Genomic DNA, 22,391 nt, shown 5'->3' with positions numbered 1-22,391 from the left:
GTAACAAAACTGTTTTATTTTGTACTCAGAAGGAACAGTTTTAACATTTTTCCGAGATGATACTGACTTTGGAACTTTGCTTAACTGCTGTCTGGATTTGGATGCCCAGTATGGCGTCTGTCGTGTATCTCGAACACCATCCAGAGTGAAGGTAAAGTCTCCACGGGAACGGCTGCCTCGTGACCCCGTGAGGGTGAGGTTTTTCACTGTCGCTCCTCCAACATGGCGGCGTTCCCCAGTCCAAACCCTTTTGGGCCGAAGTTTTTGGCGTAACAAACTGCAGAGAGTTAGAAAACAACGCTGACTTAATTTATGAGCATCTTCTCTACGTGTGTGTACCTGCAGCGTGGTGAGGAAACAGAACGGGTTTGTTAACCAGCAGACTGAGGGCGTGTTTGGAAAGTGGGGACATTTTGGCCAACCCTCACAATTTCAAGGTTGCTTTTAAGCTATTAAGAGTTTTTAGGTTTGACATTTAGCTGCGATGGCTAATGTTCACATAAGGGTCAGGAAGTATGTGTAGTATAAGTATACGTGTGCGTGTACCTTTGCAGTAAATCTCTCCGTCCTTGTCCGTCACTGTGGTCGACTCCAGGCTTTTACCACACAGGGCGCAGCGGAAACAGGTTTTATGCCAGGGCTGTAAACACAACAAAGGAAGAAAGAAACGCTTTTCAAACAGAACTAACTTTAACTGCGGTCCCCAGGAGCTGAACAGCAACCTGAATTCAGCTAGCGGAACCAACTTAAACATGAACAAATGTTGTATTTTAAAATGTGTGGAAATAAAAAGCACAATAAGCATAATCACATCCTCACCTTCCCGGCTCCCATCACCTTCTCTGCTGCGTAGACGGCTTTGGAGCAGCGAGGGCAGCGGTCTGAACCGCCAAACTTCTGGGAAAATTTATTGCTGCTGGAGTTCGAAGAGGCTGGTTGTGGTTTGGAGCTAGAATCATAAATGGACCACATTATTTCTTACAGAAAGATGCTGTGCCTTAATTTTTCATCGTTAACGTGGAAGGTAAGCAGCATTTTTCAAGTTATAACCTGTTTTCTGCAGCTGTTTAACAAGGGAACTGTGAGGTAAACTGCTTTGACTTCCAATAACTGAAGGTTCAGTTCACTCAAACCAAACTACCCGTGTGGTTTGGTATCACTGAGGGTAAATGAGTAAAACATGTTGCCATGAGTGACTACTTTAATCAAAGTCCAGACTCGTGTCTCCAACTGTAATGTGAACACGTACTCATGAGGCTGCAGGTCCACGTTCTGTCCTGGAGGATCGGAGCTTAGGGCTCCAGCTCCCTGACCGTATCCGTAGCCTTTTGGACCATATTTTTTGCCGTAGCAGGATTTGCAGTAAACCTCAGACTCGTGCGCTGTCACCGTGGTGCTGTCCAGCCCTTTTCTGCAGCTCACTGTGTGAAAGGAAAAACAAGCACTTTACACTGTTGAACCAGTCACAGTTTGAATGGGTGAAATGACTGGGGAGTGTCATGGTGGAGTAATGGAGGTTAAATTAAGCTCCCACCTAACTACATTTATCAGTCAACGGTCGCTTTACCCTTAGTCAGATGTCGTGTGTTTCTATTTATAGGAGAAGAGGAGGATGTGACATGAATGTTTGAGTAAATACGAACACTTAGCAGATGTTTGAGCTTATCGCAGAGGCCTTTCAGAGCTCCCATTGGAGACAATCCGGCTGTCGGTCAGGCTCACATCCAGCCAACCAGAGACTGTGTTTGTGCAAAGCTCAGTAAACACATATAAGGTGTCCTTTCTCTTGGTTCTCATGTAGCTCTGGGGTTAAGCTCTGAGTGCAGACCGCTGCAGTTGTGAAACCTGGTTATGGCCTGAGGACTTTGGCTGAATCACAACAGGACCAAGTGAAATTTAGGTCAGGATGGAGGAAGAGGAAACTGTAGCGCCAGCAGCAGGAGGAGGATGAAGAGTGGAAGATGTGATGGGATTATAGCAAAACAGAGGAAAGACAAGATGAAGTGAGGCGAAGCAGAAAGATGGGAGAGAACAGAAGGACAAGAAAGGAACTGATAGTAATGATAAAATAATGAAGAAATAAAGAAAGCAGGAAGGAATGGAGGAGGCAAAACAGAAGGAAAATAAACAAAGAAAAGAAAAAACAAGAAAAAGGTGACACTTTGGATTTAAACGTGGGCTCTTCCTCTGTCTCAAAACCACAAATGTTAATAGTGTCTCTGTCTAAATCAGGTCTTGCTGACTCAGAATCTGCTCCCCATTCTAAAATGAGGTCTTGCTCATAACTAATTCACTCCTAGTTTGACACTTATTAACCCAATTCAAACTACTGGTGAATAATTTATGAGCAACACTTCACCTTAGAGTCAGGAAAGGCTGAGGAAAGCGTGTTAAGATCACAGTTCTTGTACAACCACACATTCGATCACTAGTGAAGGGAAAGTCAACGATCAATTAGTTGTAGAATGTGGTCATGCAGAATAAAGCATGTTGAGGGATTTATGACTCATAAAGAGCCAATACGTTAGCAAATACTTAATGGTTAATACGCATATAAAAAGAGAGAATAGAGAAAGTAAGGCAAGAAATTGAGAAAAAGTTTGTTGTGAAGGATTCTCCTGTGCTGCTGGGCGTCCACAGAGACGCTCTGACTGTGATTCTGCTGATCCTCCGTGACTTCCTGACAAGAGAGAGAAGCTCACTGCAGATGAAGCAGGTCTTATGGAAGCTCCTCCCGTTGCACTGGATCTCCTCGGCGTGATAAACCGTCTTCTCACAGGCTGCACACTTCGCACCTCCTCCCCAGTTTGGCATCTCGAAGAAACAAACAAAACAAACTTAAAGAACTGCTACCAATTGCTTACTTAAACCCCCAAAATGCCAGCTTCACTAAAAGCCTGGAGATTGTGGCAGTGCTGCCCTGCCTGTCTGATCTTCTGTCTGGCATTCCAGCCTCCGCTCATATCAGAGGTTGGCCACCATCTCACAGGACTGGTATGTGATAATCCAGGAACAGAGGCTGCGTCTCCATCAAACACTTCTGGAAACGTCTGAGTTTCCTTCAGTGAAACCACAGACCTAACATGAATCTGACTGTTCATGTTCGTGGCAAAAAGAGAAAGCTAAAATAGCAAAAAGATAGCTAAAATAAGTAAACACTCGAATCATAAATGGACCACATTATCCCTGCGTTATACTAAACCTCTCAAGTATGAACAGAAATCTCTAAGACAAAATGAGTCCTTACCTCGAATCCAAGCCTCGGTGCTTCGCCCTAACGTGGCAGCAAACGGCTGGCGGGCGGCTTAAATACCGTCCATCTCTCCATCAGCACAGGCCACCGGTGACGCTTCAGTGAAACCATCCTCCTAAAATAACTTGTGACAGAGAAAAGCCCTCCGACCCTTCATCACAGGCTAAGAGAGGCCTGAACATCAGCCTGTCCCACAGCTGACAGCTGCATGCGCCCAGGCTCCCACATGCTTTGTTACAGGCTTGTGTGTGTGCACATGAAGGGACCTCAAAGCAGGGAAATGACATCAGAATATGAATAACACGTTTCTGAACTACACCAGAAACCTTCTGATGCAAAAGGAGATGATTGGATGGAAGAAAAATGTAAAGAAAATGTCGATGTTGGGTCTCCGATCAGCCTCCAAGAGATCATAAAAATACGTTTATCATGAAAAGTTCCAGCAGCACATAATGAGAACTATGAAATGTAACACATGTAATAATGAGAATTATTATTATTATTATTATAATGAGAATTACAACCATTCTGAAATGATGAACTCTCTGCAGTTTGTTACTTTTTCCTCTCGCTGTCCTCCCTACATGTTGTGAATGTGGCGTCTCTCGGCTTGTCGGACTCGGTTCAGCTTCAGTCAGACTGTTGGCATGATTCATTTTTCCCCTGGATGTTTCAGAGCTTTCTTGCTGAGAAAAAGCTGCCTGCTGCTGCAGAGAACACCGTGAACCAAAACGATAAAGTTGTGGCCGGGCAGCTAAACAAACTGAGCTTAAACTCACCATAAAGCTGCAGATTCACGTGTTAGTCGTCTGTAGGTCCATCAGTGTGAGCGAAGCCTTTCACATCGTCTTCCAATAAGTTAACACAACAGTATGAATTACAGCTGCTTTGTGCATTTGCATCTTTCTTCAATACCTCCTCAGAAACTCCTTTCTTAATAATAAATCAAGCCTCTTTGCTCAGTACATCTCAGGCTTGGCTGGGCATAAATTACCCGTTATGGACTTTTTAAAATACACAAATGTGAAATTATCTTACGGCCGGCGGTCTTAATATCAAAGCAGAGCCGACCGCCTGCAGCTCAGTCATAAACTTCATGAACTTAACAACTGAAACTCTGACCTGCTGGTGGCGCTAGAGCAAATATTGGATTAATTTATTGACACAAACAGCTTGTTTAATTTTGATGATCAGTTAATGATCTATCAAGGTGAACACTTGCTTGGTCCTGTTTCATTCACTGTAAAGTGAGAGTCTTGGGGTTTTGGACTGCTGGTCAGACAGAACAAGACGTCACCTTGTGTAGACTGAAGGACTGAACAATAAACATATTGATCCTTAATAAAAACCAATCACTGTTAGTGGTAACCTAACATGTGTACTAAGTGTGGGGAATTTTACTGTAGACCAAAACACAGAGAGACAACACACGATGTTCTTAAAAAAAAAATGTATTAAAACTCAGTTAACATTTTACATTTAGCAGGACATCAGAAATGAAGGTAATTTCCTTATAAATTAAACTTATCAAAATGTCTGATTAGTCTTAGATTGAATCACAAATATTCACATATTCTAAACAATTCCATCTTTAACAGGGGCAACAGATAACATGTACATATGTGCAAAAATCGTTTTTAACAAAACGATCAGCCAACAATGTTTCAAATCAGACTCATCTTTCAGTCACAAACGTCCATCCGACTTGCTTTGTTCTTTATAACACTGATGTGACTTTTACAACTGATTTGGAGAAAGGAAAAAAAGGTGTCCACCCCACCCTTGGTTGCAGAAGAAAAACCAAAATAAACCAAATAAACAAGACATGAAAATAAACTTTCCTCCATTAGATCATGCAAATTTAGCCCTGGGAAAAGTCTGCACCAACGTCACAATGACAATAGTGTTCACGAGTGTCTCGGTCTGAAATCGAATCCCTGTGGGTCCACAGCCGAAGCCTGCGTGGAGTCCGTTTCCAGAGCTGGCTGTGACCGGAGGCGCTAAGGCCGCTGTGAAATGTTCAGAGGTCATGAATACTGTAAAACAGACAGAAAATCCCCCACCCACAACACACACCACCAACCCACACCCACACACACGATGTTCACAGACATCAGAGGGTTTTCCCCTTCAGGAGTCCTCAGTGGCGACGTCCAGCTTCCTCTGTGGGATGTAAACAGCTTTGGCGGCGAGGTGTCCTCCGGTGGGCACCACGGCAGCCAGAGGGGAGACGGGGACGGGCGTGTGGAAGAAGCTGTGCTGGGGGAGTCCCGTACCTTTGGGGGTGGTCACGAGAGGCTGGACAGCAGACAACATTCAGTTAGTCTTTTAATTTCAAATTAATATGGACAAAAATAGAACGAGAATTGCACATACAATTAAAACTCCATGGTTAAACATGACGACTACCCATGATTCTTTGTTGTGGTTTGAGTGAATTAGTCAATCAAAAGAAAATTAATTGTGCCAGCTACTGCTCCTGCTGTGTTTTCTACCTGCTGTACGCCGATCAGAGCCACTGGTGGCCCGGAAACAGACTGCTGGATGGGCAAGGGGGACACGGGCTTGATGAAAACCATGCCTCTCTGCTGCAGAGCCAGCGGGCTGGGCAGCGTGTGGGCTGACTCGGGAGTCTGCGGGGCAGCGAAGCCGTTTGCGGGACTGGAGCCTGAGATCAGGCCCAGGTTCTGCAGGGTGAAGTTGAGGATGGCCGGACTGGGGCTGTGGAGGCGGTGGGCCTGCTGGGTGGCCTGTGGCGAGGGGGCAGCAGTCAGTTTGTGAATACGAAGGCTGGTGGGCGTAATCTCCTGTGCTGGAGAAGGTCTGGAGCCTGTCGACGACAAGATGACAAACGGTCCATTCTCAGGTCTCGGTGCAGTTATCCCTCACTCTACTTTTTCTTGGAAAAAACATCTTATTTCTCTGGCTTCAAGTTATCAAATGTAAGGGTCTGCTCTTTTTCTCAGTTTTATATAGTTTTAAATTGGGGTTTGGACAAATCAATTAACTGATCGACTGACATATTTACCTGCAGTTGGCGTTTGGTAGATGTTGTAGGTGGGAGTTGAGGCCTTGTTGCCTTCTTTCCCTAAACCTTGAATATCCTTGTCACTGACGAGGGCCTGCTGGGAGATCGGGATGAGGTATCCAGCTGGTACTAAAGTCTGGAGGGAGAGAAATAAATGTCACGCACACTGCTGGTTGAATCGACTGACCTCATCGGGTCTCAGCTCACAAAAATCGTCTACCTCAGTGTGGAGATGTCCTGGCGTGAGGGGTATGGCTCTCACGGGTGTCAACCCCGCCTCACTGTCAGAGTTTGCGGTCTTGTCCTCTCTGTCCAAGAAGGTCTCCAAGCTCTGCTCTAGTGTCTGATTGGCTGCGGCACCGCCGGGGGTGTTGACAAACTCTGGGTCCAGGTGGAGGGCACGAGGCGAAGGCCGGCTCGAGACCTGAGTGCTGCGACGGGCCTTCAGACGGGCCTGCAGGATCTCACACAGCTTTGGAGAGGTGTCCTACAGGAGACCAAAGGGACGCGGCAGAGGAAAGACACGAGCATGAGCATCAGTCAGAGATCAGTAACAAAATAACAAGAACTGACAATGTGAATGCTCACACAGTTTATTTACTCTGTTTACCTTCAAACCGGGATCCGTCCGCTTGGCTTTGGAGGGGCTGCTCTCGGAGGCCGAATCTGAATGCAGTCGTTTGAGCACCGAGGGGCTGATGTCTGGCGCCCTGGACGCCGGCTGGCCCTTAGCTGAACACTGACCAGTCGGGCTCTGCCCAGTCTTATCCTCAAAGGTCATAGAGCGTACAGCGAAGCTGGTCGGCTGTGGCCTTGCCAGAGGGTTTGGCCTGGAGGAAGAAGGCTGCAAAATCACGGCGTAGGGCCCGCCTCCCCGCTGCTGAGGTAGCAACACGGGGATCAGAGATGAGCAGTGCGCTGGGATGTATGCGACGGAGCCTGCAGGCAGGGCTGCCAGCGGGGCGTGGGGGGTGAGGCGGACAGTAGTGTTGATTCCAGGCTCCCGGGTTGGGGTTAGTAACGGCGCCTGAGGCGGCTCCACTGGAACAGAGGAGGTTGGCTCGAGCCTCGCAGCAGCAGGTTTTTTATGTTTAGGTCCAGTTCTGGAACAGAAGCAGGAGGACCATTATTAAACACTTTAAAGATCTACAACCACCTCATTATAACATCCAAGGCTGGTTTTTCTAGTTCTCGATCAAAGCACCAAATCATCCACTTTCTATCAGCATCCTTTTCAAGGATCTGCACCGGCACCCTCTGTGCCATGAGGCCGCACAAGGGGAAAAAACGTGTCACTTAATGGCTGACAAAGTCAAGTGATGGTGCTCTTTGAAGCTTTATGTGCAGAACCGAATAGTCTGCAGGATTCTTACCAGCCTTATCAAACCAAATCACAGACAAGAACACCAGACTTAAAGAACAGTTTAGCCTAAAAAGAACCAAACTTACGCTGACTCCTGGTCAAGTTCGATCTTACAAATAGCAGCGAGTTGGGCCATTTTGTTAGGGATGTCAGCGTTTGATGAATCACCTGAGGACAAAAGAGGAACACATTTGATTCAAATGCCATCACTTCATTCATAAACACACACCACAACAGCAAGCTGGTCTGCAGGAGACTTTTCTATACTCACTGAGGGAACTCTTGACAGGACTGCTGGGGGCGGAGTTGATCTTGCGACGGTCGTCCTGAATGCTCTTGGCCAGCTTTATGAGGGAGGGGTGCCGGGTGAAGCCGCGTTTCGCCCCGGGCGATGAAAACAGGTTTTTGGCACAGTTGTCTACAGACGCACGGGGCTCCAGCACACTTTTATTGTTGGATGGGCATGCGGATGTGGTGCTCCTCAGGTCTGAAATGAGAGCTTAATGGTCAGCCTGAGAAAGAGAAAATACTGAAAAACATTTAAAACTTATCCAGTAGTTTGTACATAAGACATTAATGTAAATTTCATGTCCTGCCCAAAATTCCTTCTAATTATTACAAACAATAAATAAACAGGAAAAGAAGTCTGGCGATACCTTCAGGGACTTGAGGGAATTTTTCAGGGCCGACCCATTCAAAGGCCGGCTTCCTCCCCCTCTCTTCCGTCACGTGAACTTTCTCAATGAGCTTCAGGCTCCGCAGTACGTTAGCAATATCATACAGTCGGCGCACTTTGGCTGCAAACACATGAGCGAACAGCAAGATTATCATCTGCCGGTACACAGACGGGTCACAAATGTTTTTTATGTAGACCGATTTAAAAGATTCACTAAGACGTTAGGAAGAGACACACTGAGGGCTTGAAAACATCTTCAGTCATTCGACACCATCAAAGTCTACCATCTGACAGTAATACACTGCAGCGTACATGTCATTATCTGTGGAAAAAACAACACATTCTGAAGAAAGTGGAACTGAAGAAATAAAGCATGCTGTTCTATCCAAAGTCGTACGTATTTTGAACAAGAAGAAAGAAACTGCCTCTGGCAGGTCGTGTCCTCACTCTTGAACTTGTTCTTGTCTTGATCTGCAGCCTGGTCCTCCCCGATCAGGATCTTAGCTGCCACATCCAGGCTGACCACACGAGGATTAGACACCAGGAAGAGCATGACAAACTTCTGGCTCATCACCCTCAGAGATTTATCCTTCCGACTGTTAACAGAGGCTGAACAGGACAAACAGGAAGTTAAAAAAAAGAAAGAAAGAGTAATACACCACAAAACCAAGAAAATTAAGCTCTATATAAACAAAGTTCCAGCAATCTTAAGTTTCATTTTTCTCTTATTAATAACTTTATTCAGAAGGTCAACGAATGATGTTATGCTGCATGAAGTGCTGATCCACAAACGAGCTTCTCACCTGCTTTGAACTCCACTCCTGGAAGCTCCACAAAGAAGAGCTCCTTCTGTCCCGCCTCCCCGCTGTCCAGGTCCACCGCCACCTCCTTGTTCTCCTTCTCTTCACTGTCAAAGTCGAACTCCCTGTCCAGGAGACGCTGCCTGATCTGCTGCATCTGCTGGCCGTACCTGTGCTCCTCGCCCACCTGCTTCAGGATGGCCAGAGTCTGAGCCAGCTTGGTGCGGCCGTGCCACGTGTAGCGGTTCTTGGCCGAGCGGCTCACCATGTGGAGACTCTCCAGCACATTCATGATGTCGTAGATGCGCCGGCGTTCTACATCTGTACACACAGAAAGCCTCTGGTTAAAATAGGAACTGTGATCATCATTAGTAAAATAACTGACCACAGTGAAGAAAGAGTTAGGTTCACTGTGATCCCAACGCCTGCATATTGTATTATTTTCCTAAAAAGTCGATAGAGAAGACGTACTGAGCTCAGTGGCCACGTCATCCAGGCAGATGTCGTTGTTGAGGGCAGGATTCGGACGATCCGGGTAGCGGGCGAGAAATTTGTGACAGAGCAAACCCAGGCTCTTCTCCTTCCTGCTGATCCATTTCTCAGACTCTTCTCCGTTTTCAATTTCCTACAGGAAGATGAAAAATGTGCTGCTTTAAAACATCCTCACTTGAAAATGTCTATCATGTGTTAGGATTAGGATTTCTTCTGGTACCTGTGTAGAGTCAACACCCTCCCGCCCGTCGTTGTCCATGCACAGCTCCTTCTCTCGGTTCCTGATGTCGGGACTGGCCGCGCTGATGAGCATTTTAAGGTTGGAAGTTGGCGTCCAGGGGTCAACACAACCTCCTTCCCTTGCTTTTTTTGGTGTGGTTAGGGGACCCATGGCTGGCTGGCTCTCTGCTGACCACATAAAGTTTCTTTGGGGTATTTGCTGAAACCTGAGATGCTACAAAGACACCATCCTGGTCAGCAAGAGGAGAAAACAAACGACAATCGTCAGAAAGCAGTCCTTTTTACTTACTGACCTTTGAGTGAGATTTCTGGGTCAAGTTTTGAGGTCGTAACTGTACTTGATATTTTCCACCTTAGCGTGAGAATGTAATAAGGCTTATAGTGCTGGGATGGCTACGTACTGAGACATTCATCTTGGGGAGCAAACATATTTAAAAACCTCAAAATATGCTTTTAACAGCGCGAGCCGAGTCATAAATTAAGCACTAACATAATTTACTGTCTAAAGTGTTCTGTTTAACTAACTTTAAACGTGCTCGGCTCGATGGTCTTTCGGCTGTGAAATTCAATTCCACTCGCCGTATTAATAAAGATTTAATTCCCGGATTACTGCGACATAAAGTCATTATTACATCAAACTGTTTTCAGAGACAGTCTTACCGCTTTTTGAGTGAACCATATTTGTCGGGTATCAACATTTTAAAAACGACGTGACAACAAAGACTTAGACAGTCAATGAATGATTATTTTAGATTACTCTCTGCCTTACCTGGCTGGTAAAAATCAATCACAAAATTAGTTTAAATCTAATCAAAACACCAGATTTATATTGGCGGTAACTGACGTACGTTCCGTCGAATCGCCGGGCACAACGGATGTAGCGTCTCCGCCCTTTTTGGATGGGAGCAGCCAATAGGAGCGCCGCGCGAGGCAGCGTAGCGGAAGTGGAAAGACTGTCCCGCGCAGGTAAACTGTTTTTGAAATCCTTGGCGCGGAACGTCTGGAACAGTGGCGGCTCGCATTAAAACCCGATACGTTTGTTGCAAAATCTGAACGGTCGGTGCAAGGAAGGCGTCCTGTTTAAACCGCGACGAGTTTAAAAGGCGAAAGATTTACGGCGGGATTAATGTTTGATGTCACGTAGCCAGCGGAGAGCGCCCGCCGTCTGATAAGGTCTTAGCTAACGACAAGGTACACGACCAAACCAAGCAGCAGTAAAACTCCATAATCCAGAAACCTTTTTATACGTCAAAAGCCTTGTTTTAAAAGACACGGTAGCGTCATCGACCAACGTTACGGGCCACCAAGTGAAGCGGCTTATCGAGAGGAGGCGGTAACCCTGCGGCACCGAAACCACAGCTTTAGTTCAAGCTGTATTAACAGAAAGACTTCTACGGGTTAGCTAGATTGAATACACAGATACACGTAGACTTACCCAAATCCGAAAGACGAGCCTTGGTTTAGATGAAACGTCCCATGTTCGCGGTAATGTGTTGTTATCACGTTATTTCCAAAGATAAGTCCGAGCGCTAAAACGTGGATCAAAATAATGCAGCCTTCTGCGCAAAATGAACTTAAAAGCCCAACATGAAATAGTACAAAATGTGCCAGACGCTGGGTTTTCTTCCCTCCCCCCTATTAATAACCAGTAGCCTCTTGGTCAACTTTACTACAGTGGTGATAAGTTTGCCCAGTTATGTGGGTGACCATCAGCATTTGGCCCGCCCACTGCGAGCATGCGCGGTCACGTCAGCCAAACACCAAGCCCACACTTCCTCCCTGCGGGAGGTGGGCGGGCCCACGTAGGATACTGTACATGTGGCCCTTTGACTCTATGTTTCAACAACTGTCCTTTACAGGCAGGGTTTTAATTCAACTTTTGATGTGAACTGAAGATAATATTTCCATAACATCAGTCAACATGTGCACCACCATGTGTGGATTTTCTTTTCTTGTTGGATTGTCTTCAAAACCCAGTGGTGGAAAACAAAAGTATTTAAATCCTTTACTGAGGAAAAAGGATTGAAAACAAAACACCTTGTCACAAGTTAAGGTCCTGCACTGAATATTATATTTTGTCTCTTGCAGAAAGACGGGGCCATGGAGGAGGTGCTGGGGAACAAATCTCTGCTCTGCAGCGTAGGACAGCTGTGAATCATGTGTCATATTTATATGCACCAATGCACGCTTTAACAGGAAACGTGTCTTTGGCGGTGGAAAATAAAGAGGTGTTGATCGAGGCTGGAATACCAAGCAGCTGACCCAGAACCGACAGTGTCCTCAACAGTCACCACATCTCAGTGAGTTTTGGTAATTTTGCTGAAGGCAAATGTCTTTGTGAATTTTCACCACTAAAGTACAATGTCAAGTAATGCAGGTCCGGCACTGTTAGGTGATTCTGTGGCCCTGTGCCGTGGATGGACCAGGTACTGGCCATTATTCCAGCAGAGGAGTGCTGCTTGATCTCCTGACCTCCACGCTGTGCTGTGCTTAACGGAACATGGAGGGAGGTGACAGCACATACACAAAGTACAGCTGGTAGATTTGCTGTGTTTATGGGCCCAGCACCAAATTGTTGTCCTCCTGAGCTGCTGATTTCTCTCTTGCTCAATCCCACAACACAAGGTGACATGTTCAAATGCTTTAATCTGACCGACAGTTCAAAACCCTCACACCTTTAGTTTACTGTCACAAAAAAAGACAAGAAAAGAAAAGAAAAGCTACAGTCACTCACACTGGAGAAACTGGAACCAGCCCATGTATGGAATTTTCCTTGAAAAACAATGCACCAATAAAAAACTGTTGCGTATTAATTTTGTTTTTGTTTTAATGTTGAATTTTGTTTAAAATTACCAGCTGTTTGTAGAGATCCTTCTTAACATGATCGCTGTGTCAATTCTGTAATCATGACATCAGAGTTTGTTGGTGCTGGACTCCAGTTGTGTACGTCTCTTCATTGCCATACCTCAGTATGAACGCTAGGTGGCGGTAGAGTCCTCCTCAACTGGAGTCGCCATGGAAACCGCCGGGCGCCTTCAAGGATGTTAGGAGAGAAGAGAGGAGCCTGAAGTACCCAGTGACGTAATGTTACGGTTGTGAGAGAAAGCGAGCGGGATCGTGATGGTGCCTTCAGTTGCTCCTTGTAAATTAGACCACCCACTTCACTACAGGAATCCATAGGGTTTTGATTAAAAAATGTATCTGGTCTGTCTGCGTAATAGCAGGGATAAATAAATATCTCCCTCCGGACCAATGCTTAATAATTTGGTAAATCTACTTATTCAGATCTCGGATTCTTAACTTTACTGAGAGATACAAATGTGTAGCTGTAACTATACTTTTGTAACTTAAGTTAAAATTGAAATGCATTACTTTTAGAACATTTCTACACTGGGGTATTTATTACCCCTCCTTAAGTACAAGATCTAAGTACTTCTCCTACCACTGAATAAGCAGCACTAGCTAAAACCGCCTTGTAAAATAAATATGCAAAACTGGAAACCAAAAAACAATCACAGTTTAAAAAGGCAAAGCTATTAAATGGTCCCTTAACAGCACATTCGTTTGAAAGGCCCTTTGAAGCAGAAAAAAAAGTGAAGTTACAGCATCGATGTCGTTGACCATCCTGCGCGCGCCGTATTTCCGACAGCATTTGAACGCAGCAGCAGGCTGCTCCGCTCTCAGTCAGAGGAGCGGACAGCGCTACAGCACGAGGCAGGGACCGTCTCCACCGGGAGGGAAGGAAACGGACAAGTGCGAGGTGAGCATCTTTCCTCACCACGTGCACTCAGCTCTAGCGTTTATTTCTCCACGCAGTTTACTTACTGTTGTTTAACTGAAGTAATTACGGACAGTTTCCAGAGAGCTGAGCGCAGCCGCAGCGGTAGTCAGTCTGCCAGGCAGCCTGTGAGGTCTCGCAGATTCCTCCTGTAGGGATGCTGCAGCAGGCTCCAGCCTTCGGCAAACCAGTTAGTTTCGGATTTTAACTCCTCACTTCGTGTTTGTGTGTTGTTATGTGCACGCTGAGTGGACACGTTTAGTGCGCCTTAGGAGAGCTGCATAACACGAGAGCAAGTTTGTGACCAACCAAAAGTTGGCTTGTTTCCTTTCTGTAAGTGTTTTTTAAGCTGTCACCTGCAGCAATAAGCTGCCAGTTTGTTCAGGGTTTCGTCGTTTGCCCTCCAACAATAAAACACCAACAGACAGAAAACTGGCAGCATCTGAAGTGTGAGTGAGGACTTTGAAAACCGACGTGGTTTGTGTCAGCTGCATGTAGGTTGTGTCTGTGGCCTTTGTTTTAATGCTTTCAGTCTGACGCTGTTTTCTCTCTCAACACAAGCACCTGTTCACTGTCAGGACCCCACACCTGACGTCTGAGCTGTGACTGACGCCGGCTCAGCACGTCTGCTTTCCCTGGACGTTTGGTTTTTGCTTTTCTTTTTTTAATCATATCTGTGGATGCTCCCCGGAAGAGTGACGTCTACACGTTTTGCTGCACACAAACTCACAAGCTTTTTCCCCCGAGCTGTAGAGAGGGACTGAATCTCAGCGCGTGGAGAGGATCGTGATGATCACGTCCTCCTCCATGGCAGCCGTGGTGCTTACGGGCGAGACCACCATCCTGGTTACCTCAGGATCCCGTTCTGGGCCCTGATGCTCACCTCAGGCCGGCCCCTCAGGACTAAGAGCTGCAAAGTGAAACGCTATGACCGAGACGAGGCGTGTGGCTGAGGTTGCATCCTCTCAGAGATTTGGTCTCATCTTTCTCATGAAGCAAAGTTGATGGACAGACGGTTTGTCTTATTTTTGCACAGACATTCATGCACCACAACCGGGAGCCAAGTGGGAAGGGCACTTGAATACTTTGAGCAGGTATTTCCCTTCTTTCCCTGAGAGGCCTGTTGGACAGGCCGGATATCTAACTGTGGGAGAGCCTGAGGACTCACTCACTTATGGGAAAATGGAGGCGGGAGCAGAGGCTAGTCCACAACAGCACCCGAGGAGGAAACCTGTGCTGCACTGCTTGGAGGACCAGAAAAGGGTGAGTTAATGACTGACCCCCTTCTTCTCCCTGTCTGCTCTCTGTTGGGTGACAGCTTAAGAGTTCAGGGACGCTGGGTGAGTGTAGACTTTACATGTCTGAACAGATTGATGCATGGGAGGTCAACAAGCAAAACAAAGGTGTCGCTGGTGTTGTTGCAACTGACCGTTGACTTTCGATGATGGTGATGATGTCCACATATGTGAAAATTAGATAACATTTTCTCATGCCGATTAATCAATTATCAAAATATATGGTGATTAATTTACGGTGGAAAACTAATCAGCTAAGCGTTGCAGTTCTAGTTGCTTCATAATGTGGTGAAAAACACAAAAAGGTTTGACTACATTTGAACGTGATTGTTGTTGTAAGAAATGTTCTGTGCTACTCAACAAATCTGCTTGTCTTTTAAATGGTGCATTTAGATCCAAAGGAAGATCCAAAACTCTTTGTCTCATTGCAGTAAAACAAAAAAAAAACCCAACTAAAATGACTTCCCTTCATCGTGGAGGAGATTTAAATTTCTGCTCAAGTTTTGATACCGTTGCACCGTGACCGAGTCTGACCTTCGTGAGGAAAACCAACGTGGCTGTCAAAGGAAGCATTTCTGTATTGATTCAAAGGCAGCGAGTCGGTGAGAGCTTGACGGCGTCTGTGAAATCTTCTTTGATGGTTTGTGGTTTTGTAGAATTACTTCAGCAGGCTGCATTGAGATTGATGGAGCACTCGATACTGAGACTCGTTTTCCCTGTTTCCGCCTCGCTCTGCATTTTCCGCATGATGCTTATGTTGTGCCGCTGCTGTATGCAAAGCCTCTCAGCTCTAGTTTGACTTCAGATGAGGAATTGCGTGATTCTGTATGAACCCTTTCAGCTTCTTATCGGACACGTTGAGAGCTGACAGCATCTGAAAACCTTCCTCTCTAACGGGACTCCTCGACTCCACCACCCGGCGACAACCCAGCGCTGCCTGAACGTCTGTGTTGGTTCTGAGCACATTAGTCTTCACTGACTGAATTTGTTCTGCTCGCCTTACAGCTCACTCACTGCTCTGTTTACCGTGTGCTTGCAGCTACGGTAGCAAAACAGGAGGGATCCCCAGATCCTCTGGCTGCGTGACCTCACCTGGGTTACCAAAAAACGTGGCGTCAGACGACTCATGCGTGTTGGAGTTGTGTCACGGCTTTTTGATGTGGACATTCGTTCAGTAGGTGTGCCAGGGATCAAGTTTAATCAGAAGGTTTACTCTTTTTTATCTCCCCTCACCCCCTCCCCGTCCCCTAAATTATTGATTTGATCAGGTGTGTTAAATTAGTCACTTGGGATTATGTAGAACATGAATATTAATTGATGTGACCAAAGTCCCAGCTGCTGTTTTCCAATTTTCCAGTCTGCAGAGCTGCTCTCTGGATGCTAACTGGCATGCTGAGCAGCAAAAGGACTTCAGCGTTTCTGTCCAGTTGTTGGTTTAAGCATGAAGCTCAGTGTTAATGAACTCCCGCCCAAACTAGGTTTTTTTTTTTTTGTCTGCACTGTTGTTGCTACGGTAACCAACCCTGATACCATTCATAAAGTGAGTTTTTGCCCTTGCATGCTTGATGAGTTGTCAGCAGCGACATGTCTAGATTTCATTAGGGGCCTCAGTTGCAGCTGCGAAAGTGGCGGCATCATCAGTCGGAGACCAGACGAGTTCAGACGCTCGGCGCTCTCCAGGGAGGAGAGGTTGAGCTAGACTGAGCCGATACTCACCTTCTCTCCTAATGGACATAAGCCAACTTAAATAAATTGGAAGCACTGAGGTAGTAAGGTGGACACACGGTCTCCCATTGTTGGAGAATTACCTGAGGCTTCCAGGCAGTAAGGTTCAATGTCCCCCGACAATTACCCAGGCTGCGTGAGCTCTGGATGCTATATGTGATGGTCGCCCCAGCAGGAGGTAATTGGATTTTGTTCCCTTTATACATTTACTCTCTCACATGTCCCCTGCTCTATGTATTGATGTTCAGTGAGCAATCGTAGACCTGCATGGGAAGACGGAGAGCGTTACAGGAGAATCAGGGATGTATTGTGTTGTGCTGAATGGAGGCTCAGTGCTTGATGGAGCAGAACTACAGACTTTGCTGGCATCAGAAACCTATTTGTAGTCAGTTGGTATTCATTGTAGGAGGACCGCATGAGATTGGACCTTTAGTGTGATTAATTGTCTCACTGCAGCCAAAGCGCTGAAAGTGTGCAGTATGTTAAGATCTAATTGGCAGATGGCAATCACAGGGAACACGTGTTTCCTTTACAGAACCTGTTAGAAACCTCCACAGATGCTAAAGATGTATGTTTGGAACATCAGAAGCTGTTCAGTTTGACCCAAATTGTACTGAATTAAAATTACTCCTGTAACATCACACCGAGGACACCAGCACAAGCAGTGAAGCAGTATAAAACTTTAACATAACTCTGTGCTGTATTACAAGACAGCTGACAGCAGTGCAAGGAGACAGGAGTTCAGACTCCTTCCAACATTATAGTCACGTAATCAGATAGCCTCAGGAATACAATGTTGTAACAATACTACATATTCATCATTTTTTGACTCATGCACTGGGCCTCTTCTCTGTCACAGATTTGTGTGAGCCAGTTTGAATGCTGTTGGAAAGATTTAAATACGTGTGAGCTCCAGGTTTTGACAGACGTGCTTAATTCATTGGAGCGCAGTCGACGAAGAGGACCCGTGAGCCGATCTCTGAGTAACAGTGTCTGAACGGCACATTACAGTTGGCATGTCGCTGCTGATGAAAACCCAGAATACTACTGAACTGCACTTTGGTTTACATCCCGACCTCACAGCGAGTTGCTGCACAGATTCACAGCCGTGAATGTGTACGTTCTGAAATACATACTTTATGTCTGCATCGGCCAACATCGACCAACGTCATTACAGCGGGCGTAAAAATATGAGCTTCCACCATAAGAGAAAAGATCCAGCATCGTGTGTACCTGCGAACTTGGTTTTGTTCTGCTGAGAGTGTGTGAGGTCCTCACACTGGCAGGACTGAGTTTGACAGCCGATCTCAACTCCTTCATGATGCTGAAGGACACTCGAAAGGAGAAACGGAGCATTCTGTAATGGAATTTATTATTGATTCAGCCCACTGAGGATGAAAGGGGATTTGACACTAATTGCTCAATCAGAGCCACTGGAAATTATGTATTTATTTTCACTAGTCATTTCTGAATGCTCATTAAGAGGCGTTTGATACGGTTGGGTGGGGTTCTGTAGGATAATGAGGTGTTTACAGTGGCTGTGTGTGCTGCTGACTGCTCCGCTGCAGTCATTCTCTAACAGCCTCATAATTAGCCAAGAGGCCCAGACGAGAGAGAAACCCTCCCTGGCTTTGTTTATTTCCTTCATGAGATGGACTTAATCCTGGACCTCAGGACATGGTTTATACTCCACAGGAGAATACTGCTTAGTGAACTTTAGAGTTTCTTCCCATAGCTGCCAGGTTTTAGTGACTTCCAGCCTTGGAAAAACTCATGGATGGCTAAATGATGTTAAGATAGTAAGCTGATCCCTACAGCATTGGATTCTTGGTCTCCCTGTTGGACGAGTCTCGATTATTCCACTGGGGAAGCGTCAAGGACCATCCTGATCAGACGCTGAAGCACCTTAAGTGGGCTTTTTCTACTGCAAAGTCGTGGCGTCTCTATTCCAGTCCCCTGCTGGTCTGAGGTCTTCATGTTAATGAGGCTGAATCCAGGCAACCTGGGAATTAAACTCATTTCATTTGCTTGTGCACACAATCTCTGGTTTTGTGGTATGCAGAAAAACACCTCAATTTCTGCAAGTATGAGATCAGTTTAAGAAGATATTTTTCAGTATGAAACATAACATTAATTGCTGGGTTGAAATAATGCAATCACTGTAATTACCTTTATATTGAATTTTTTAAACAACCTGTATGCTGTTTGACACGCTGCTGCTTTAGATTTAGGTTGGGGCACCTGGTGACTTTGACGGGTGTTGGTGGAACAAAACAAATTTCAGGCAAAGGTGCAGCTTTTGAGCTGGAAAGATTAAGAAGAAATGTTGATTTTTCTTTCTTAGATAGTTTGCTTTTAGTGTTCTCAGCTATATGAAAATAATGCACTTGTAAAGACAATGGAGGCAACAGGAAGTGCTCAGTTTTTACGACTTGCTCATGTGGACATGTGGACAAGGTCACGGCGGCCGTACCCTCCCTGAGCGGCAAAACCTGCTCATTAGGAGTACAACATCTGTGCTAACTACCACTCAGATTGCTCCTGCGCCCTCTTACATTATTCTCTTAAACAAGCCAACAGTGAAGGCTGTATCTCTGTCTGCACGGTCCTACACTCCTCTTTGACCGGTTGCAATGATCGTTTGTTCCTGGCACCTGAACGCATGTCTTTGCTCTCAGCTAGAATTGATGCCAAACTCTGACCTCGGGTTACGGCGTCCATCAGACTTGGTCATCAGCACCTCAAATCATCTCTCCACTGTTCCGTTGGCCTCTTGCCTAGATATGGAGAACGACTAGCGGGGTGACAATTTGCCATTGACAGGGTTTGATTGATTGTGTGTGCCAGCCGCTCTGCACTGCTGGTATCTGAAACTAATTGAATGTAATGCCAGAGAGATAGGATAGCATGATGACAAATGAGCAGCCTTGTGAGATTATTTAGAACCTATTGTAGCTATTACCCCCCCCCCCCCTCTTTAACGGTTGCTCCTTTGCAGCCAGCCACTGACTGGATGGCTAAGATAAGTGATTACCATCTTTAGTGATCCTAGTGGCTGGCTGTCATTATCTTATTTAGCTCAGGTGCTCTGTGGCTGAAGCAGACATAAACCATAATCTTTTAAAGCTTTCAGCTGACCAAATTAAGAATCAGAATGAGCAGCAGGTTCTGGCACTTCGTGATAGCGAAAACCTTAATGTCATGGATGCTGTTTTTGCCAGTCGAGATGAGGGCTCTTGTAGGCACTGGCTAAGCTTTTCTTGCAAACCAAGGCAGCTGCAGAGGAGAGACAGGGGATTTATTTTGGTGAAGGACTGTATTTGCCCAGTCATGCAGCACTGACGAGCGCTGGGGCTCAGGGGTTTGGTTTGGGGGGTGGGGGGGTCAGAGGGTGGAGGTGGTACCAGGCATGTAGCTCTGAGGTTGGGGGTGGGGAGGATGCTGCACTCAGGATGCTGCTTGGCCCTCAAGAGCCATCTGGCCCTCACCCTCTCCCCGTGCCCTGAGGGAGGGTGAAGGACAGGTGGCAGGGGCTGGTGGGATGGCCTGGACTTCGACTATGGGGCAACATGATTGGCTAGTTTGGCCCCTTAGAACTGCGACCCCTCACATACCAAACGCCTGCCCAGCTTCGTGTCAGGAAGGAAATCCTTGAGGACACTGGAAAGAAATCTCTTGCTGTCAGTCTGAATTTCAGGGTCATTTTTGGTCTTTTTCAATACACAATACCTGCATTTTTGATTTTTGACAGTTCACCAGTTCATATAATATAAATTATAGAAATTACAGAAATTTCAATAGTTTCATAGGCAGGCATTTTGCTACTTCAGGCCTCATACACTGTTTTTCCTTGAACAAAAATAGCCTCAGCTAATGAAAACGTTTTTGGAGGACAGTTTTACAAAGTTAAGATAAACTGTGTGTTATCTAATTTTATCTAACAAAGTAAAAGATGAAATAACCAATTGAAATGCAAGGAAAAACAGCATATTTTCTCCTCATTTTAATTGCATGAACAGTTTTTTTAAAATATATGACAGTATTTTTGCCCCAAAGCCTCCATTAATTTTCTGCACAGTTGGGGAAAAAAAGCCTGATGATCAACTCGTTCTGTTTCATCAGGCATCATCAGCAGCGTTGCAACATACAGCTTGATCTGAACTGTGTGAACGTACGTTTGAGCCAAGTTGTGTATGACGGCTCGATGGCTGTTTAAATGGTAACACACCCAGCAGGGGTGTGTGATGGTCCGGCTGTCCTGACTCGCGCAGCGTTGTAATCCCTGTCTGGGGGTCAGCGGCCAGGATCTGGTTCAGTCTGGTTCAGGGGAGGTGCTCTGCTGATGAACAGGTGCTTCAGCTCGCCCCCGTGGCGATGGGATTTCCTCTGTGCTCCGGCCTTTGTGTCCATATTCAAACACTTACAGAAGGAGAATGACACATTTTTTTAAAAATCCTTAATCTTTTCAGCAGGTGGCTGTGAATTGGGAACAGTCTTCAGAAATTAAGGACTCTTCTGTTTTGGATTCATTTTAGTGAATAATGAAGTTATAATTAAAGCTGAGATCCAGCGTTTTTCACGTCTGGGGAGAGCTTATTTTAAAGCTGTCTACCCCCTGTCACTGCTACCACTTTCACTGTTTAATTATTTCCTCCTTTTAGAGCAGTTATTCTGATTGGTGGTTGCCAGGGGATATATTTCATATGATTAGATATGCATTTGTTTTTCCATTTCAAGTTCATAAAAAATCTTAATTCCATGTGCAGCACCTGTTAGGATAGCTTCAGGCTCAGGTTGTGTGTGACTGGAATAGGTAGAAACAGCACTGCATCGTTTGTTGCTGCTGGCGCATGAATAAATGCAAAAGCCCAGATCCACAAGATCCACATGTGTGTTCTTCACTGGCTTAATGTGAGTTCATTTTGTTCTGGAAAGTCAGAGTTATCTTGTCTGCAGACTGCGTGTGTGTGGGTGGCTGCAAAAGAGAGGGATTGAGCAGTATGTTTAAGAGCGCTTGTCCCAGCTTCTCCACCTTATGTTTTCTCCAGTCCCTGCCCTCTCGTCTTCATCCCGGGAAATACAGCTGGAATTGAGTTTTACACATCAAGAATTTTCGAGGCGATAAGGAGGCATGAGGGTTATAAAAATGTGCTGTTTTTCTTTTTTTTATTATCTGCAGCCGTGAGTGTGGAGCTGGAGATTCTTCATGTTCCTCAAGGCAACACCTCCATATACACCCCACAGCCTCTTAACCTCAGTCCTCCCTCCATCACCGAGGCCATGATGCAAATTTGGAGAGGAATTCAAATATTCAAGATTGCAGTAGGAGACTGCAGACAAAGGAAGGTGGAGGAGAGAGAAAGTGGACAAGCTTTCTCTGCGTCAGCCTCTTGTTATAAGAAATAGAGTTTTCTGCCATGTCTTGTTGGGTGAAATATAAAATACACCGTTTGCCTGTGGGGCCATGAGGAACATGATTGGCACTGTGATGATGAACAGCAGGGCCTTGTTTATAAATTCTCTGAAGGCCTGTTTTTTTTTTTATCCACAGGCTAAATGATATTTTTCCCCCACGCTGAGGCTAAAATTTTTATTTCATTTCATAATTTATCTTTTTCTTTTGTCGACTTTTGCTTCCGTCTTTGAATACAAGAGGGTGACGCCGTCTGGGTTCATATTATACCAAGACCAAAGCCAAAAACATCCTCGGTTTCAGAGTCATATACCACAGGTACACAGAT

General features: G+C 45.7%; 3 protein-coding genes and 1 long non-coding RNA gene across 6 annotated transcripts in view; 2 read left to right on the top strand and 2 right to left on the bottom strand.

Annotated features, from left to right (window-relative positions):
* csrp3 (cysteine and glycine-rich protein 3 (cardiac LIM protein)) lies at positions 1-3,378 on the bottom strand. The gene is made up of 6 exons (XM_046395229.1): positions 3,248-3,378; positions 2,703-2,814; positions 1,250-1,421; positions 820-949; positions 547-640; positions 1-277 (listed from the first exon to the last, which is right to left on the bottom strand). The coding sequence occupies exons 2-6, from the start codon at positions 2,812-2,814 to the stop codon at positions 204-206; spliced, it is 582 nt and encodes a 193-aa protein (XP_046251185.1). The 5' UTR covers positions 3,248-3,378; the 3' UTR covers positions 1-203.
* Positions 3,379-4,687: 1,309 nt separating this feature from the next.
* e2f8 (E2F transcription factor 8) lies at positions 4,688-11,558 on the bottom strand. Of its 3 annotated transcripts, none has more exons than XM_046395199.1 (13): positions 11,288-11,558; positions 9,833-10,066; positions 9,592-9,745; positions 9,124-9,441; positions 8,768-8,929; positions 8,301-8,441; positions 7,916-8,131; positions 7,731-7,812; positions 6,892-7,384; positions 6,502-6,768; positions 6,282-6,417; positions 5,749-6,083; positions 4,688-5,551 (listed from the first exon to the last, which is right to left on the bottom strand). In XM_046395199.1, the coding sequence occupies exons 2-13, from the start codon at positions 10,028-10,030 to the stop codon at positions 5,384-5,386; spliced, it is 2,670 nt and encodes an 889-aa protein (XP_046251155.1). In that variant the 5' UTR covers positions 10,031-10,066; positions 11,288-11,558; the 3' UTR covers positions 4,688-5,383. The 3 variants fall into 3 exon arrangements, with proteins under 3 accessions (XP_046251155.1, XP_046251140.1, XP_046251146.1); XM_046395184.1 differs by having other exon boundaries at positions 9,833-10,082; positions 11,288-11,557; XM_046395190.1 differs by lacking the exon at positions 11,288-11,558 and adding an exon at positions 10,622-10,764 and having other exon boundaries at positions 9,833-10,082.
* Positions 10,820-12,665, top strand: LOC124062447. Its single transcript, XR_006843926.1, has 2 exons — positions 10,820-11,043; positions 11,941-12,665. It is a non-coding gene; the product is annotated as an uncharacterized LOC124062447 (long non-coding RNA).
* Positions 12,666-13,345: 680 nt separating this feature from the next.
* nav2a (neuron navigator 2a) overlaps positions 13,346-22,391 on the top strand; it is a 189,898-nt gene continuing 180,852 nt past the window's right edge. The window contains exons 1-2 of the mRNA XM_046395136.1: positions 13,346-13,612; positions 14,192-14,893. Of these exons, the coding sequence (XP_046251092.1) occupies positions 14,813-14,893 (81 nt within the window). The 5' untranslated portion in view covers positions 13,346-13,612; positions 14,192-14,812. The remainder of the gene's footprint in view (positions 13,613-14,191; positions 14,894-22,391) is intronic.

The sequence above is a fragment of the Scatophagus argus genome, chromosome 1 (assembly GCF_020382885.2).
Source record: "Scatophagus argus isolate fScaArg1 chromosome 1, fScaArg1.pri, whole genome shotgun sequence".
NCBI classification, from domain to species: Eukaryota; Metazoa; Chordata; class Actinopteri; family Scatophagidae; genus Scatophagus; species Scatophagus argus.
The sequence above is the reverse complement of the archived record's forward strand: the minus strand, read 5'-3'. Positions and strand labels throughout refer to the sequence as shown.